This window comes from Pseudomyrmex gracilis, unplaced genomic scaffold (assembly GCF_002006095.1).
Source record: "Pseudomyrmex gracilis isolate BER0280 unplaced genomic scaffold, ASM200609v1 scaffold_6, whole genome shotgun sequence".
Lineage (NCBI taxonomy): Eukaryota > Metazoa > Arthropoda > Insecta > Hymenoptera > Formicidae > Pseudomyrmex > Pseudomyrmex gracilis.
In genome coordinates, this window is record NW_018020590.1 from 536783 (window position 1) to 557085 (window position 20303).

General features: G+C 43.7%; 1 protein-coding gene across 10 annotated transcripts in view; it reads left to right on the plus strand.

The window, feature by feature from the left end:
- Positions 1–20303, plus strand: part of LOC109858754 (protein unc-13 homolog B) — a 168079-nt gene that overhangs the window by 35633 nt on the left and 112143 nt on the right. For 8 of the 10 annotated variants that reach the window (XM_020436332.1, XM_020436372.1, XM_020436323.1 and 5 more), the window contains 10 exons: positions 3815–3934; positions 5804–5973; positions 6518–6714; positions 7076–7108; positions 7806–7933; positions 8344–8530; positions 8625–8810; positions 8973–11156; positions 11252–11355; positions 11435–11637. In XM_020436332.1, coding sequence (XP_020291921.1) covers positions 3815–3934; positions 5804–5973; positions 6518–6714; positions 7076–7108; positions 7806–7933; positions 8344–8530; positions 8625–8810; positions 8973–11156; positions 11252–11355; positions 11435–11637 — 3512 coding nt within the window. The remainder of the gene's footprint in view (positions 1–3814; positions 3935–5803; positions 5974–6517; positions 6715–7075; positions 7109–7805; positions 7934–8343; positions 8531–8624; positions 8811–8972; positions 11157–11251; positions 11356–11434; positions 11638–20303) is intronic. The other 2 variants (XM_020436354.1, XM_020436400.1) reach the window with 2 other exon arrangements.

Here is a 20303-nt window from a genome sequence, read left to right on the forward strand (position 1 = left end):
TATATATATGTACGTAATTATACGTCTGTGTATATCTCTTGTAATTAGTTACACCGAGAAGTTTGCGCTGTGGCATTATTAGTGACATTAACGTCAGAATCACAAACAAACCACGATGGGGAAGCAATGCCAATATTAGTGGTTAGTACACTGTCCATCGTTGAATTTCATTTTCGCGCGGTGTGACGGGCGAAAAAAATCTCCCCCTCATATAGTTCAATCTTATTCAAGCATGAGCAAGCATCGTGAAGTATGTACCTATTCTTTTTTCCCCCTTCGCGACCGTTCTCTCGCACAATGAAGACATTCACACGGTACTTTCGAGAGAGACACTTCGAAAAAGAGCGTCAGAGATAAGTTGTTCGTTTATTCAGTTCCTCTAGAAGCTTTTCTTCGTGTTGTGCTAGGGTGACTACACACAGTGTGCACACGGATGTTTATTAGCGACACAAATTTTCATTTGAAAATGTGAAAACATGCTAAAGAGTTATTATTTTATAAAACTGTACAACATATATATATATTTTTTGATCTTTTTTAATTTTTAAAGAGGATTTGTATGAATAACTGTGATGTGTGTGTGGGCGTGTACATATTGCTCGAACAGAAACAGCTCTTTCTATTCGAAGAGGAAAATGTTATTTCTTTATTTTTCTTTGCCCAGAAAACGGAAATAGTTTTCTAGCCAACATTCGATGTGCGAGACACGTATCGCGCGATCGTATATCCGATTTTCCTGCCTACGGCGCAGCTCAGACATACGAAATGGACTAATTACACGCTCCTGCCTAGCCACGTACGAGGCCCGAGCACGAACAGGCAAACCGGATATACCGGAGTTAGAGATAAAGGAGACAGAGGGTGATGAGTAGAATGAAGACGACCTTCCGGGGGGATTTAACTCGTCGGTAAATCCTCACCGTATAAGGCGACCCGCGTTCGAATCCCGATTCACTTTTGTTGTTGAGAGAAACGCGCTCTCTCGTATGAGATAATCTCAAAACAAGTTTTCTGTATTTCTCAGCAGTCGAGTACTATTTGGAAAATAATACCGAAATATTACGCTGTGTTTGATTGAATTCGGTTCTCTTATCTCTTTAAATTATATCTTCCCTCTAGTTTTTTTTTCCACAAAATTTTATGATAACGGGACGATAAAATATCAGAGAAACTCTCCTCGTCTAAAAAAGAGAGAGAGAGACATTTAAAGTGTTTCTTACGGAGCCGTATATTGACGTGGAAAATCTTTTCGATCGTTTAGAGGCCGCGAAGAGAGAGAGACGTCAAACCGCCCATTCGAAGTCGGCTGAAGTGATTCTTTTAAGTCGGGAACAGAATCAATAGAATCTGCTTGAGAAGCGCGGTAACCGTTGGTATAATTCCTTCGAGCGGCGCGCGAGTACACGAAGAGGGTGGGAACGTCACGGTTTCGGCGTTTCTATTGTGTGAAATTTATTTCGTTTCTCTTTGAGAATCTCGCAAGAGAAGTACAACACACACCACTTCGTTCCGGAAGAACGCCCCCGCTCTGTAGCTTGCATCACACAGAATCAAAGACGCGAGTCTCATACATACTAATTTAAGTTAAATATTGCATGCGATATTTAACTTACACGTAAATAAAACGAGAATACGCGAAAAGATTTTTTTAGAACATAATTCGACGAGTTATCTTCAAACGCGAAACTCGCGATCATCAACTCGCGTCGTTGAAATCGTCAATTATGTTCGGCCGCGATATCGATGTCAAAGTTCCTAATTTAGCCGCTCGAAGGTGAGTGACGTCCTCGATAAAGGAACGAAGGAAATAGCAAACGGAGCAGAAATAGAGGAAAGCACTTTCGGACTAGGGGAAAGAGAAAGAGGTGAGACGCGCGCCTCCGCTTTTGCGACGCGCGCGTCACCGTCGTAGCTCAAAGTTTGTCAATATATGGACGACCAGCTGTTACTGTCACGCCATTACCGGCGCAGTTACAACGTTATATTTATTCCACGCGTTCAGTTTTGAAAATACGAGACAGATGCGGGAGAGGAGAGGAGGCGCAAAAAAGGCGTGTCTGAAAGTGTACGAGATAACTTATTTTTTTTCTTTTTTGTTTCAACTTTTCCTCGCGCTACGCAGGACGATTGCGCTTTTTCCGTATTTACGGAAGAGACGACGCGAAGTTTGCGTGCAAAGCGGGCGGAATGGAGCCCGCTTGGTCGCGGGACGAATAATAACGAACAAGTCACCAGAAGAAGTGGCTCGAGAGACAACGGTATCGAGGTTGAGGTAGGACCGAAACCCTCGGCGGACCGGCAGGCGCGCGGCAGTTCTCAAAGGAAGGAAGACGGTGCTCGCACGACGCCGCTTTTCCTCTAAGGAAAGCTTGACCCTTTTTTTAATTGCATCCCACAGAAGCGGACTAAAGAAAACGGCGCCGGCAAACACGTTTCTCCACGACACACAGCTGCGAGCTGCGACACCCAAACGACGGCCAAGATTCAGCAGAAATTGCTTCGCTGAATGCGCAGAAGCAGCGCTAAGCGAAAGGGAGGGAACACGTAACGACCTCATAATGTGTGTGTCCCGCGTAAAACGAAAATGCAAAGTATGCGTACAAAGGTCGCGCGCAGCGTGCGAATTATTTCGTCATTACTTCGAAAGTCTAACGACTACAGAAGGGAAACTCTGAATTAATAGAAATTCCCCTTTGTACAAGATGACGGTTATATAAATCTGCAAAATTAAAAAGCTGTAAAAAAAAGACGCGCGGCAAAGAAGACGCCAGTAAAATTGTAGTAATCAATTTGAGTTAACGCGGAGAAGACGTCAAGAGAGTATCTAAGAGAGAGCTGCGTGTACACGTCTGTCACGTTCTAAGCAGACGATCGAAATTCTCTGTAAGCGGCACTGTTCTTAGATGCAAGATGGAAAAGCGAGAGAGGATGCAAAAGCGAAGGATGGGAAATTGATGCACTCAGCGTGCGCGCGGAGCAAACGCCGCGCCGACACGGCGCGTTGTCCTTTTCTACTAGAAAGTATCTTCTAACATCGTCAGAGAAGTAGCAAGATTGTTGGCTGGAATGGAGTAGTTGGCTTCGAGCTCGGCGAGGTAGTCCCGTAATAAATCGGCCTGAGCTCTACCTGGAAGCGGCGAGTCGCGTTGTCGCAGCTTGATAAAGTTTGCAAACCCCTCCCTGGAGTTTGTTGGTTCAATATGTAATTATGATTGAGCGCAACACATGCGCGAACGAGCGCACGCGCGCGCGCGCGTTCTCTCTCTCTCTCTCTCTCGCGAGCTTGAGGGAGCGGAAAGGTTGATATTATTTATACAGAGTAATCTGGTAGATTGCTCTTTCCAGACCACTTTACCGAGAGATTTCTGCTATTTTCGAGCAATGTGTACATCCCGAAACACGAAATGAATGGACCGTACTCTCGTACACTTAGCAGTTAAATAGAAGAATATACGAATATATGTGTATATATATATACATATATATATATATATATATATATGTATAAAAGACGTTTTAATGATTGAATAGCGTTAATTTTTCTAAATAATATGTTTTGTACGAATGTAAAATCTCCTATATTTTGTTTTTTCTCGTCGCGAGCTCGTTAGATGTTACTAGTGAAATATTATGGTAGACACGATATACGCAGTGTTTCTTGTTTTTTACTCATTTGATTCTATATTTCTTTTTTTTTACGAGACTCCTCGTACGTATCTAAAGTAAAAACTTAGGATGACAGATCGACTGAAGACGTGAGATTATCGAGACTCGCGATTAACTGTTTCCCCATCGATATCTATCTTTTCGAAAGACCCCGAGAACACGGAAGCGGCCGATCTGCAGAGGAAGCTGGAAATGCTGAACAACATGATGGACCAGGAGGCGCGGGCCGAACAGGCACGAAGGCAGATATTGTACAATATAGGCCACTGTAAGTACCGTCAAAAGTTACAGTTTAGATGACTGATAATTTTTATACGAATGCTCTTTGCGGCGGGTGTAAAAAAAAAAAAAAAAAAAAAAAAAGAAAAAAGAGAGAGAAACGTTTCCCCGATTGCAGATTTTATTTCTCATCCGCCGGCTCACTCGCGACATGCCGGCGGATTGATTTTTCTTTACCTCCGAGGAAATTTAATTCGCGAAACAAATTCGAATAAATGAAACACGTTCTCGTCCCGGCGCAAGTCGAGAAAGCGAGAGAAATCGCGAGATTTTTTAAGATCGATCCTGAGATAAAAGAGATAATAAATACGGATATTAAATTATTTCGGATCCCATTGGAGAGAAGGTGTGCGCGGATATATCGAATTAATTTTCTTCTTACCGACTTACCGTGGCTGATCTATGACGCATTCTTACCACTCGCGATATACTTCTCGTACCACCATTCACGGACCGTCACTACTCGCTATACTTCGTATTTTAATTCCAAGATATCACGATACGCGACGAGATTGAATTGTTATGCGAAATATACACGTACAACACACACATACATACACACATACATACATACGAAATAATACCAGCGGTACACATTTCACATTCGTGAACATTAATTCGCTGCAGCCTACGTCACACACACACAACACTTTCATCCACACATCTGACATACTTGGAGTATTTTTAGAAACCGTGGCTTTCTAGGTCGTTCGCTTGAATGCTACACTTCCGAGTAAGTCATAAAACTTTTACGCCCGTTTTTTTTTTTTTTTTTTTTTTTTTTCCATGCGAGAAATCAATTTGATTCCGTGCTAAGATCCCGACAACCGGCGATTGGTTGTAACAACGCCGTTGTCTTACCCACAGAGAGTATATGTTAGCAAGGTGCTCTGGAGAGAAAAAGGCATACGAGACGCCATTTCATATATATGTGTTATCGGCTATCGACGTATTCGTCGGTAACTTACCACCGTTTGTTACTCCCCCGTTTTTAGCAACCCCTTAGTCCGTGTAACAGCTATGAGAAGGCATGTAGCAGAGTAGCTATCTTTCTCTCTTTCTCTTTCTCTCTCTCTTTCTGTACTGAACAAATCGTTGATGTCTGGCCGATATTTTCGTTCTATGTTCTTTGCAAAAACCATTTTCCCACATATTACCCATCATAATATAAGTAAAGTTTTTTGCATTTCCCATCGGTTCCCCAACCATATCCGGCGAAAAGACACACGAGATCAAAGACGAGATCGAGACCGGTGCCCATACATATATAACGATCAATTTGTCGCATGGCTGTTAACTATTACTTATCTTGCTTCCTGCTATATTGCACCACTTCAGTTCCCGGATTCTACCAATATCGACCAATTTTGTCTGCGGGAAGTTGCGAAACTATCATTGCGACGAAGTTGAAATTGGCTCCACGTTTTATTCAGGAAACGATCGCCTCGAACCGCCAAGTCACGATTCTCATGTAAACGTGCATTTTTGCGAAATATATATACATATATACAATCGATTCTCGTGTTGTTTCGTTGAATACACGAGACTAAAAATCAAAAAACCAAAACAAAAACTTGAGGAATTCATTGGAAAATAGTTTGCATTTTTAGCGCTGTTCGATATATGACTCATTAATTTTCCTTAGTTGCATTTTGTGTTTTTCTAACACTTGCAGATACATAAAAAAATGATTTTTCTTGTCAACGTTGCAGAAAGAGCGGCGACATATTTCGATATCCCATTGCGAAGTTGTCATAGGGCCACTCGCGTCACTATATATATATATATATAAACTTTTTACTTCGCGCGGCGATAATTTTTCCGTGAAAAAACGTGTGTCATAATCTATATCTTGCAGCGGGCTACTCGGAGGATTCTGACTACACGTCGGACTTGAATTATCCAGTAGGTGGACAGGGTGCGAACAGCTCGGCCTCGCAGTTTCGCACGGCGGCCAACCAATTGGCCACACCTCAAAGATCGCTCGAGACGTCGAGAGAGAATAGTTACGAGAGAGACGATCATCAGGTATTGACGACGTGGAATATCGTCAGGGAAAAAAAAGTTTGCGAACAACAACTTGTTTGTCGAGTTGTTTTGATCGCTCGAATCGTACGGATATATTTCGTAAACAACGTAATGTGTGTTAAAAAAACTTTACTTGACCTCTCGATCTTAACATAAATCAACAATTGGATATTTAGAAAAGTCACGAGGGAACGTATGTCAATTGCGCAAATTATTGATTTCAAAGAACAACACACCACGAGCAAACGTTAAAACTCTAATTGTGAATTCTCTTTGGTGCAACTCGCAATCCGTTGAGATAATGATATCGCGAATCGAATAATTTACGCGTGTAGATCTGTTTTGGTCTCTTATTAACCTTTCTAATATCAAATTGTCGATTTGTAATGATGTTGTAAAGAAATTCCGAGTAATTTCGCGTTGCAAACGGCTAGAGACCGGGCTCTATTATTCGAGCGATTGACTTTTCTAATTCGCTTATCTCACCGTCGGCGACGTCGCTAATTACACAGAGATAATACATTAAGAGGATAACGTTCGCTAGATTCCAGTCACCGTCGCAGGAAGACTGGCACCTGGTAATTACGGAAGTTACGGAGGTTCAATCCATGGTCCGAGGTACGACGAGCCGTACCCGGAGGACGGTTTATCGCAGAGATACTTGCAGACCCAGCAGCACCCTTCAGAGTCTTCCGAGCCGCTCTTCTACAACAGTAGACCAAAGCACTATAAGGAGTACAGGTACGTTACTGAGTAATGCGCGTGAGGACGTAGCGAGAAATTTCACAACTCGGTGTATCTTTCGCTCCATTAGAGCGTGTAAAATAAATTAAAACTTGCTGAAAACACACACGTTTGCGAGTTCTCTGTTGTTGTTGTTATTATTATTATTATTATTATTATTATTATTATTATTATTATTATTATCATTATTATAATTATAATTATAATTTAACGTTACGACACACTGTTGTATGCAAAAAAAACGAAAGAAAAGTACTAGCATTTGTGTATGTACGCATTTGCGCATGTAAGTGTGTTTAAAATAATTAAGTTTAACACGATGGAAGAAAACCGTTGATTATTTTCTTGCCTGATTTAGACGACGGAAGCACACGTGGGATTACGAGGACAGGTACGATGTGAGGCGCGGCTTCGTGCGGTTTCGTGAGAATTTCAGTGACTCCTAACAGCACACACACATATACATACACTCACGCGATTATCAACTTCATCCATCACGTTTTGTTCTCTTCTTAATTATATTACGACTTAGAGCACCATATTTTCGCGCATTACGCCGCAATATACGCTAGGTTTTAGCTTTGCGATTAGGTTTGCGCTCACCTAATTAACCTTGCAATTGCAAATTCATCGATCGCAGCGGTGATTACGTCGACCGAATCGTTTGTTATGATGTAGGCCACCATTGCCAAGCACTTATTTTCACAGTCATTAACGTACATAGAAAGAGAAAAAAATTTAAGAAACTCATGCCTCTGTAATTAATTAATTATTGGTTTGTCGCGGCTTTTTGTTATGTATGCGGCTTTGCAATTGCAAATTATCGAGTTTCAAAAAAACAAGAAAGAATTTGATACATCATTGCGAAGTTAAAGACCACACCAAAAAAAAAAATTAGTGAGGATAGCAATTAGCAAGTCAAAGCAACGCCTTTTTACCAATTCACAGGCATTTGCATGGTGCAGTTAGTAGTTCCGGCTGATCACATTCAAGAAGATCGATCAAAGATTCTTCTTATCATGAATCATGTCATTCTCGGCTTGTTGACGTGGCCACAATTGATCTAATCTTTATCTTTTGTTTTCTAGCCAAGACGGCTGGCACAGCGAGGGTTATGATTATCACAGCACGAGGATCGACGACACGAGAATTTATAGCGATACCGAATATTATTCAAACAACTCGACGACCACTACAAAAAGACGGACGGGAAAAGGTATTAACTCCCGTAATTAAAACGCTTTGCAAATTACTAAATAAAATATTCGCTCTTTTCTCTCACTTTTTGTTTTAATCCTCTTTTTTCTTTTGTTTGTTTTACTCTCCGGTGTTTGTGTGTAAAATATTCAATTTTGTAAAACGATGACTACAGTGTGCGTCAAGTAAACCTTAGTAAACTTTTTATTTATTTATTTTTTAATTGATAAGCTCGTATATTAATGTAAATTTGCAAATTAATAACACAAACGAGTAAAGAAATTCTCAAACAAATTTTTTTTGTGTTAGATAAAATTTTACATCGAGTTTTTATTTGTACATTCTAAAGTTTATTATATATTTGCGCTGTAAAATGTCGTCGGGAAACTACTGTAACGATTGTACAATCTTTGTCTGTTTTCCAAGCAGTTCCGTACAGAAGACCCTCTCTGGAAAGGCAGATGACCTTATATGACGATCACTCGTATTACACTGATGGATACGCCAGCGACGGCAGGGTGGGTAAAATGAGCGCCACGTACCCGGAATGCGAGACGGATATTAGATATAACGAATACTACGACACCAGAACGGGTTACGTTTACCAAGATGAGAGGTAAGCACAAACGTGGGCAAATGTCGGCGGAGGAAAAACGATAAAGTAGTTTGTTTGAAGACAATAGTCTTCTATCTTACTTTTCCTCGCGCAGATACGGTCAGGACGACGAAGACAGACAGTGGGACAGCGGAGGGTACTTGGGAACAAATACGTACTACGAAAACAAACGAAAGACCCTTCCGCAAAGACCAGCTTCGAGCATCGGTATACACCGGCCGGATTACAGACCCACTGTTACCAGACAACGTAGTTACGAATCGGAAGAACTCGATTACAAGTAAGTTACAAGTCCTAGGAAACTATGTTGCAGAACTTTTTCTCGATTCTTGTTATTCGACTTTGTACACGAGACAACGCGAAACATACTAAATACATGTAAATATAAAACTATATATAAACAAAGTGTATAAAACGTTTGCTTTTTATTTTTTTTCTAAAGTGGATACAATAGTCGTCGCCGGAAGGTCTTACAGCCGCAGCAACGTCCGACGTCTCGACAGGAAGGCGGCACCGGTAAGAAACTACCTCCGACCCCGACCAAGCCAAGCAACGTGGTGATCAATCGTAAGCTCGTCGTTTCTCTGCCCCCCACGCCGAGCAGACAACTGCCAAAGACTAGAACGCCCTCCGAGGAGAGCTATTACAACAAGTCTGACTACAACGAGGACTATAATTACGCTTACCGTAGTCAGGACAATCTGCCGCAAGACACGTACACGGACAACATTTACAGTCAACAGCAGAGTGGCCAGGTGGATCAAATCGTGCCCAACAAAACTCGATATCCCGAGACGAATCAGGATAATCAATACGGTTATACGACGCAGGTCGACGGCCAGTATTCCTATCCGGAGCAGAACAGCTACGAACAAACGGCGTACACGCAGCAAAACTCATACGAGTACCAGCAACCATACGCGCAGCAGAACACCCAAGTGTATCAGGCGTCGTACATCGGAGACACGACATATCCGATCGCGAACACGACATATCCGACCGCCAGCCAGGCAAACGACCATCAATACATCAATCAAGCGAAGAATCAGTACGATAAACAGGACGGTATGATAATTGAGGACAATTATCAAGAGATGGGCTTTAATCAGAACAACGTTCAGTACGAGCAGCAGGATTACAAGCAGCAGGATTACAAGCAGCAGGATTACAAGCAGCAGGATTACAAGCAGCAGGATTACAAGCAACAGGATTACAAGCAGCAGGATTACAAGCAGCAGGATTATAAGCAACAGGATTACAAGCAACAGGATTACAAGCAACAGGATTACAAGCAACAGGACGCTTATCAAGAGCAATACGACAATTACGGCGTCACCAACGTGCCCGCCAGCGTCTACGATCAGAATAACGTGACGAACACCTACAATCAATATCAGACGGAGCAGTACGACTCTCAGTACAATATCAACACGTCGACCGATTATCAGAACACTTATCAAGAGACGTATAATCAAGTGCCTGTTACGTCGCAGGATAACTATCAGGAATCCTATGCGAAGCAGCCGCAGGAAAATTTCGTAGATTATCAAACGCCGTATAGTAAGCAGCAAGACGTGCCTACGACGTACAAGAATAATTACCAGGAGTCCTATCAGGATTACCAAGAACCGTACGACGAATATCCAGACTCTTACCAAGATTCGTTCGAGGAGCAGCGTTACAAGGAGACTCCGACAACGGTGGCCGACAGGAGACAGAGCGAGGTGCCCGAGCTCTCCGTGACCACGCCTAGAGGTCAGACCAGGACAAACGGTTACCAGTCGAGCGAGTCGGAGTATCTCTACCAGTCTCAAGAAAACGAAGACACGTCGTCATTGGGCACTTCGAGGAAGAAGAAGCTCAGCGCCAAGCGCGAAACCAGTCCGCTTCTTCAGCAAAACACAGACTCCCTCGAGTCCAGAGACGACGAGCTGAAGGACTCGTTTGAGACCGCCGTGAGCTCCGTTGCCAGCAGTCAGCTCAAGAAAGGATACAGCGAGTATTCGACGGCTGGTGACTCGAGTCCCGCAGCCACTACCTTGGTGGAGTCTCCTCCGAACGTCGCTCAATCTCAGCCGACGATGGTCAATCACGTGACGGCCAACCATGTGACTACCACCGCGATGATACACACGAGCATCGCGAACGGCAAACGACCGTTGGCCAGAACAAACTCCTATCAGGAGGACATCATCGAGGACGAGGAATATCCGGAGATTATTCCCAAAGAACCTCAGAGAAAAGACTCACATCAGAGCCAGATCAGTCAGCACTCGCAACACTCGACGGTCTCGCAGAAGCCGAAGCTGACCAGAGGTGATTCCTACGCTTCGGACAACTTCCCCGAGGAGTCTTACAGTCGCAGGGAATCGTACGCACAACTGCCCAGAAAGGAATCTTTCTCGTCCACTCAGGAAGGCTTCAAGCCGCCACTAACCAGGACCGACTCGTATCAGCAGAGGGAGCGAAATTACGGACAGAATTTCATCACACCACAGCCTATTTCCAGAGAGGAGAGTATGCAACGCGGTCACTTCAAAAATCAGGAGTCGATAGATCAAAGCGACATCGTTCTCGGTAGCGCGGTGAACGGAGATTATCAGATGCGGGACGAGACTCTTGATAGGTACAAGATTGAAATACAATTATATCTCCATGTTGTTTTTTTTTTTATTTAATGTTGTGTAAATATAGATACTAATTTTCGTTTTTTCCCCAAAGGTACGAACGAGGTGATGACGCCTTGCTTCGTAACTCTCGAGAGGACTCGCTTATTGACCAATACAAAGAAACCCCGCCTTTGTCCCATATCGAAAGTCCACGCGGTAAGATTTTACTAATTATTAGGAAAAAAATCAACTTGTGATTTAATTATCTTCTTAATCGCGAGTAACTCAATTTTAGGGAGCATAACGAAACAGGCGTCATTGGAGGAAAGTGTTCAGATGGACACTCCGCCAAGGAGTCCACCTGAACCGCCACCCGACGAGGAACTACTGGAGATGGTCGGGGTAGCACCGGTGCCGACGCAGCTGAAAGAACGACCGGAGATGACGGCGAGGCAACGATGGCACTGGGCGTACAATCAGATCATCATGCAATTAAACGTACGTACGATTCGTTTAAGAATTAGAATAAACTAACGTCACTTTTGCTATTTTGATTGAACAAAAAAATGCAGTAAATACATACATAGCTATGATTAAACTTACCTCTTGGCTTCGGCCTAGCGAAATGATCATTGGTCGCGACCCTCGATTGCGAGCAGTCAAGAACTCCCGCGGTCAACGATCGCGACGACGACCTTTGAAAAAATGCCGGCGTCGCCGCCAGCCCGCATTTTGTCGTGGTCCTTCGTGAAAGCCACAGCGGTGGCCTTGTCGATCATTACCTTCGCGCAACATCAATTAATCGCACAAATAAGCTACGGGTTCCTCTAGTTCGCTTGTCAATTGCTCAAGGCCGATAGGTCTCGCGCCGGGAAATGCATCAATCTCCATCGAATGTACTTAACGAGGCGGCGAAGTTAGATGACGTTAGAGAGGTGGACAAAGTCTTATTTGCATAAACTTTTTGCCCGTGGGTCCGTCGTCGCTGTCACAACGATTAATATAAAAAGGCAAAGACAGCCTTTTCATTAACGCGTTATCATTAATGCAAACGCGGGCGGAGCCTTTTATTGATTGGCAGAAAATTACTCTTTTGCGAAGAGAAAAACGGCTTGTCCGGCTTACATCATGCGCATATGTCGGGTGAAAAACAACCGTGCGCAAATATCTCACAAATGTCGCGATGCAGATAAGAAAGTGAACGTATGGCGCCGTATTTTTTCGAGAAGGATGCGGCGAAACCAGTAAAAATAATCGTTCGCGTGACGCATCGATAGCTTGGTCGCCGAAAAAGAAAAAAAAAAAACGTTCGTTTCAATCATATCGCCGAGCTCTCTCTCGAAACAAAATGATAACCGTAAGAGTCACGACATACGCGCATTACGTGTGTGGCATTGCATTTCTCTCTCCCGTCGTTTTTCCTCGTTACGCGCGAGCAAGCGCATTTTACTCTCATTGCAATAATTTGTTCCTCATTATCGTTTCGCGATACGTACAGACCTGGTTGTTAGTTTTCCTTGTGTTCTGTCACGCACCAATATTTCTTTGTCGTCGAGCTAATCGACGACCGATCACAAAATGTATTATTACCGCGTCATATTGATTTAGGTGCTCGAACGAATGTTCCGGCGACACATAAAAGCGTCGTCTCGAATTATCGGTGCTCGTTATCGTGTCTCGGTGTCGCCCGCCTTAAAAGTGTCGCACTTGTTGTCTCGTATCGCCCCTATCGCCAGATTAACGCCTAGGCGTTACACGAAACTTCCATTAACGCAGTCCCCGTCGGCCCCGAAAAGCGCCGGAGTATACGCACCTGGCGCACTTCTGGGAGAGCCCGCAACGACAGTCGATATACATGTATATATACCTATATATGTGTATATATATGTATCTTATATACATGCTCGAGAAACTTTGAAAGCCGCGATGGTGGAAAATGTAAATTCGCGCGGAACCGTGGGCGGGGGCGGAGCAGGTAGTTGCCGAAGCGATTGTTTGTTTTCCGTTTCCCCGGGTCTGGAAACCGTGCCAGGAAGGTCGACCTCTCGGTGCCGTAATTGCCACAACCAACAGCAGTTCGAATGGTTGTTGATTTAAAAAAAAAAAAAAAAAAAAAAACAACAAAAAACAAAAAAGGCCTCAGCTGCGTCGAACGCTGTTACGGAATCATGTCAAAGATGCGGTTGGGAGAAAAAAAACCGTCGAAAACAGCAAAAACTCGGGAGGCGTATTGTTCGCGCGCCATTTAACGAACGAATACCGCGAGAGAAACGCGACTCTTTTCGAGAGTAAGGAAATAATGGAAACGCGAATTCGGTCGCGCCGTTACTGCGAGACTCAATTAACGCCCTTGCGTGTCCTCGTGCATTTGTTTTCGCCGTCCGAATGAGTTGCTCTCATTCACTCATTCACTCTCTCTCTCTCTCTCTCTCATTACTCTTGTCGTTTTACACGCCCGCCGGAAGAACTATCCTCGGCAGAATAATCGCCTCCCGGAAAACAATTAGGATCGATTTGCCTGGGTGTTAAGTTGCGCGAGGGTTTCCCCTCCGAATATACGGCCTCCACGAGTACGTCACGTGCTCGCGGATCCGCGAATTATTATCCGCGAAATATCAGCGATCGCGATAAAAATCCCCGCTATCGCTTCGCGTGTGTTGCCAATATCAGAAAGATATTTCGCGAAACGATAATTCCCGGCGTATTTCTTGATATTGTTTCACGCTCTTCTTTTCGTCGTCGCTTTGCGCCGGGGAGAAAAATGATCGGATCGCAGTCGGATATATTTCGGTGGCGAAGAAATTCCAACGTTGCTCCCAAGAACCGAGCTAAAGCGATTTACAAGAGCTCAAGTTCCCGAGCGCTTATTTTTCTTCCTCCTCTTACTTGTTCTCACTGATAAAATGGCTTTTACGTGTAGACACGTTTTTATACTTGATCGTGACAGCCGAGGTGGCCAACGCGCTTACACACCTAGCGTCGTCGTGGCTACACGCACGTCGCGGTGGATTTTTCGCCGTCGCGTCTCCGCTTTTTCTATTATTCAAGTAAAGATGAGCACGTTGCTATGCCCCGGCTGCGCTCACTTTGCATTTTATTCGGATTCCTCTGCTCGCCGCGTAATTTTACATTCCGCCGTCGAACGCTTGATAAAGCCTCATTTTAGCCTTCGTGTTTCCACGCACTATTCTCTCTCCACTCTCCTTTCTTCTCCCCTGCGCTCGCTCGTGATAAATTACTCGCGAAGTTATTATTAACGTATTCCGCGTAAAATATAAGAGCGCGCGTTAAGAAGCGCGCATATTTGCGCCATACATGTGTTTTAAAATTATATCTAAATTTTCTACTGATTTTAGATAATTACGTTTAATAGCACATTTATGTATTAATTAAATTTACACGTGTACAACATGCGGGAGAAAGTTATTCTGATGATGATCATGATAGTTGAAAGTTCTGTGCGTCAGAATTCAAGGATATATATTGATTCTTCTTGCCGCGCGGTGCGTATAATAACACACGCTCGCGCGAAATTAAAAACTCGAACTAGTGTCGCGAACGATTAAGCTATCAAAATTGTGTACACGCGTTTTCCGCGATAGGACCTCGAACGCGCACAATCTATGTAGGCCAAGCCGATGGCCCGCGTTATAATCAGAAGCCCGTATGGGCTTTATGTGCGAGTCTGCGGACGAGAAATCGGTATCACCTTCGACGGCAAGGTCTCGCCTCCCGCCATTTGCTTATCGCAGTTGGCGCGTATGTCAGCGCGCGAGCCGAACGTTTTATCATTCAGTATAGCGCTCAGTCAATCATCGGGTGACCACAAGCGTGTGTCGCCGCCGTAGTACAAAAAGAAGCTTGACGTCGAGAGAAAACTTCACCCACGCTTTTTAAAAAAAAGTTGTCTCCCTTTCAAAGTTCTTCTTTCGCAAGCTTCAAGTTAAGCACACCCTTGACTTGAACGAATCGGCTTCGCCGAAGGGGGCGGGGCGATCGTATCGATCGTTATTAGGCTTTTATTAGACGGAAGTGTCGTCGTATATGCCCTCGCAAAAGGGTACGTCCGTCACGGGGGGTCGTGTTAACTTAAGTGAAAATACCACCGAGTGGTCCGACTGAGGGAAACTGACCACCTCCTTCTGTTCCACGCGCTCTCGGATCTTTTCAGCACGAGTCTGATCGCGGTGCTGATCGAAAGAGGATCTTTTTTCTTGCACGCAAGTTATACACGACGGAGAGAAGATCTATGTGAGAATAAAACTCGCGCGTTGTGTATTGTTGTTGTCTAAGATATAAAAATATCGCAAAGAAAAAAATATTATATATAAATGTACATACATATAAAAACTTGTTGCTTATTGGAAAAAAATTATCATGGAGAAAAGAGAGAGAGAGAGAGATGCAAAAGTAAAGAGAAGACATCGAGTGAGTGTCTATGGATTGTGGTGATGAAGATGATTTGACAAATCCTTCCGCGTGATGCGAAAATGCAATGTCATGTATATATAGTTGTTGTAAAACTGTAATTCGAATACGCGCGAGTAGTGGAACGGTGTGACCCGATAAGCACTGAAGCGGAAGTTCTCGACGAACCGGACGTAACGCTATCGCGAATACGATATCCTTGACTGTGTGTGTGTGTGTGTATGTGTGTGCAACACAGACGAGATTCGTTTCAGTATTTTAACGACTTCGTAACACAAAGTTTCGCACTTGATTCGTAGTAAATGTCAAGAACAACAACGACTCTTGTTACTCGTGTGGGGAAAAACAATATTTAACGTTTTATGCCGCCGGATTGAATCATCGATGCTGGTCGGAACAAAAGAGCTATTTTATTAAAATAACGTCTCACGATTAAAACGTCACACGTCGTGAAAAGTGAAATACATAGACGATGGACGCTCAGGAGAAGTCGATGGAACGGGCATTGTTGTTTCCTCTGAAAGCGGGTCTGTCCGCTATGAAGTCGTCGTTGTATTCGAAGAGCGTGAGTCGCAGCGAAAAAGACGTCAAGGAGAGCGCCTCGAAGAAAACTATTCAGCCGCGAGCGAGGATGCGTCGAGGATCGTCTCTGTCGGATCTCGACAAGCTTCAAAGCAAAACGATTCTGCCGGATGTTGTTAAGTCGACGGAGAAATGCTCCGAATCCCTTCCGCACTCGCCCGCGTTGTCGCGAACGAATCTTCAGCTGGGCACCAGCAGCGTGAGAGGCAGCATTGGCGATCTGATGAACATGAAAAAGTACGGCGGGTCCAATTGGAGCGTGCGAAGCGAGACTCTGATCGCGAAGGCCGTGCCGTTGAGCACAGTTACGCCGAAGCAGAGCTCGCCGGTTGAGAGGAGCGAAGACGAACTCGAGGGTGAGATACAGGACGAGTTTCCGATCTCCGGGAAGCCACTGACCTGCGCTCAAAGGACCCAGCGACTCAGCAGACTTATTAAGAAACAGAAGCGAATGATGGTATCCAGTCCTAACGCTCTGCACATAAGTATGGTAAGTCGTCAGAGAACCGGAACGTTCGTCAGCAGCGAGTCAAATGGAAATGATCGCTTCTTCATGTGAGCGTGATCGTCCGTTCCGTTTGTGCGAACTGAGACGTTAACGCATGAGATTTCGCGCGACCGTTTTTTATCGGTCCGATAATATATATCAAATCGTACATCGACGATATCGGGGATGTTCTCTTTCTCTCTCTGGTGTACGAAAAAGTAGCTTCATCGATTTTGGGCCGAGAGAGAAGAACACACTCGCGCGGTCGTCACGTTGGATGAATTCGAAATGGCTTTCGCCGTCGTGGCGAGAGACACTTACGGGGCTTGAAATATTCATGATACATTCACCGCCTATACGTTGCAGAAGTTACCGTTGGATGCCGTATTCGTCCCATGATACCTCCGCGGTCATCACAGGATATTTGTCTTCCCGAGGCTTGTTACTCGAAATTCGGTAGCGACGCTAACGAGAGCAATTAAGAGAGCGAACGTTTTCTATTTTCAGCCTCTCCGGCGAATCGTGTCGTACTCTTGTGACGACGCGAATTTCTCTGCCTGCGCACTACGTGCACCCGCGTGCGCGAAGTTTTCCCACTCCAAGTTTTCTAAATGCTTATGAAGCACGAGCATTTACTTTGGCGGCAACTTCTACGCAACAAAACGTAAACGTCCTCTCGTAATTTAAACTGATGCATTCTTCGTTCTCCGAGGCCTCTCTTCCTCCTCTCGCGTTATTGAAGTCGTTGTCGTGGAAATTCACTTCGTTGCGTCCGTCGCGCTATTTGTGCCGCGTAAAGTTCCCGCCGTTTTCCGCAACTTTGCCGTGGAGAGTCATCAGCGTTAGTTCGACGAGTAACGAGCTGACATCACGCTCGAGCGTGTTTCGCGCAAATAATCATATTGCATAATGATTCAAAAAAGAATTTTAACTAAGGAACTTTCGTCAACTGTAACAAGATTGAAACGCAAAACGTAATTTTTGTTTTTTATTCTCGTTATATTGAAAAAGATGCATCTCACATTCGAATAATTAGATTTGCGAAGTATGTAAATTGCGTAATTACGCGCAAGAGACATTGGGGTCTTCGATCAAATATTAGCCGACGTTGTTGATAAAGGCTAAATAATCGATCGATTAACTGATCTCGTGGTCGCGCTGTCGTGTTTAGCTTGTCAGCTCTCGAAGATGTGTGAATAATCCTCGAAAAGCTCGTTAAACATCCTCGCGATTGACTCAGACCGTCCTCGTTCGAAGCGAGAAATGCGACGTATAAATTCTCTCGCCAATCAGACCGAAACACAAACCGTAGACAAGCTTATTTTGATTATGTCTTCGCACGCGTTCTAATAACAAGTAACACATGTGCGGTCTAAATTTTTCCTGTGATAAACCGCTCCGATGATATTTCTTGTTTAATTCGCGCAATTTCGACTCGCTCGCGCCACATCAGCAGTAGGTCAAACGAATACAATTACGTTTTGGAAAAAGTCCAAGTGCCATTGAAAAAGGACTGATTATATATATACTGACTTTCGCGTAGGTAACCGCGCGCGAAAGCGGGGAACGGGACGCGGCTTCCTTTCAATTTAAGATTTTGTATTTACCGAGGAGAAATTGGTCGATGAAAAGGGAATTAAATGCGGGAAATCTTCGCCTTTTGAAGTTGTCTGTATCCGTCGAACCGGGGCAATTGATACTAGTCCAGGCGCTTCGGAAATGTTCTCTTTTGTCCGACTCGTCAGACAACTGAGGCATCGACCCTTCTCCACCTCGCACTCCCCTCGTCCCCTTCGTTCCGGACAAATCGCAGAATCTCGCGGGATAAGATCCTCTTGCCGGATGATAGTTCCGAAGATAGTATCGTCATCAAAGAAGCGTATCCGCGACTTCAATCGCACTCGAGGAGAGGGAACGATCTTTTTTCTTTTAAAATTCTCGCAATTTGCATCGCTCGCGGAAACAGTTTGCAAAGCCGGCGAATCGCAAATGCAAAACAGGTACCGATATTACATCGCATTGCGCTCCGGGATTTACTTGACTGTGCGGTGAAACTTTCCTCGGTTTCCGTTCGCGTTGTTGTTTATTTGTGTGTACGTGTACGCGCGCGAAGCGCATTTTTCAGTGAGCCTCTTAACCGAGTTGTTAAATAAACCTCTTGTAATTTTGATGCGGACGCGATTTAATCAGCGAGCCGCGCCGGGGCCGCGGTATGACTTCATCGTGCGACTTTATCGCACTCGGTTTTATAGCTTCCTCATTCTGGTGTATTTATACATATATAATACGTACATACGGTACGCGGTAACTAAAAGAAAAATATTCACGCTACCCGAAAAAAAACAAAAAAATAACGATAAGACTGATAAAACGCTCGAAACAAGCGCGAACTACAAACTGACTATGCTGTAGTGTAAGCACCAAGTTAAATTTTTATTAACCATTTTCTACTTAATTTATCTCTCTTTCTGTTTTTCTCTCGTTTTAAGAGTGTAATCGGCTTTGAAACTGCTTGCAATAATGAGCGAGTTTGTCGCGTTTTTTTTTTTTTAACCGTTTTTCAAAATTAAATTGACTGACGAGTTATAAACTCGCGTTGTAAACTTTACCCGGAGCCATAGGTCGAACATTTATATTCTGGTAGTCCGATACTTCTCGACACGTATCGCGGAACACAAGGTTAATATCTTGTAATTATCTCTCCTTGTATTTTGCGAGCTATTTTCTTTTTATGACAACGCCGATAAGATTAGTCGATTGTGCGCGAGCTCCGGAAACGAGGCTTCGTTTCGGTCGCGTGCCGTAATATTTTCTGTCATCACACAACGCTCGCCTCTTTCTCAAGCAACTTGAAAATCCGAACATTTTGAATTATTAAAATATGATAATGTCCCCAATATGATAATATCCGAAGAAAAATATTCATCCAGACGAAACAAACTCGTGAATTATTGTTGCTCCATTGTATCGGAAACCGCACGAAAAAAAAGATCTAATGTACGGTTTCGAAGAGAGCGCGCTTTAGAGAATATAAATTTGTTGCACATAAATTGCTATGTGCTGAACACGAATGCTGAATGCGAATGTGTTTATACAGCAATGACAAATAATTCTCATTGTTATTGCAACTTTCGTAGAGTGTCCCCACGTTGAATGTATTTGTACACCAAATAAACACTAATTACAATTAATGTTAACGCTCATACATAGGACATAAAAGCACATTATGACAATTAGCGTTTAATAGTCGCTTTATATAGCTATGCATTGTCTCAAAACTAGCGGCTAATCCCGTTAACAAAGATTTCAATAAATTCGTTTAATGTGGCACAAACGCGCCGTAGGTGTTGTATACAACAAAGCAAACAACACGAACTATCTACGCCGCATAAAGCGACATCGGGGCCGAAAGAAAGTTACTTACAATTAGACTAAAATGCGACGACTGTATGGTCCTCCATCACGAAAATGAGAGTAGCGATACAGATCTACGGTTTACAAAAGCGAGCGTTGTTGCTTTTAAATATGCGCCCGCAAGAGAAGAGAAAATTACAATTTACGAGAGTGCTGTTACATCGCACGAGAACTGAGTATATATATATAAAAAAAAAAAAAAAAAAAAAAAAAAAAAAAAAAACACGACACCCTCCATCTTATGCTCGTGTAA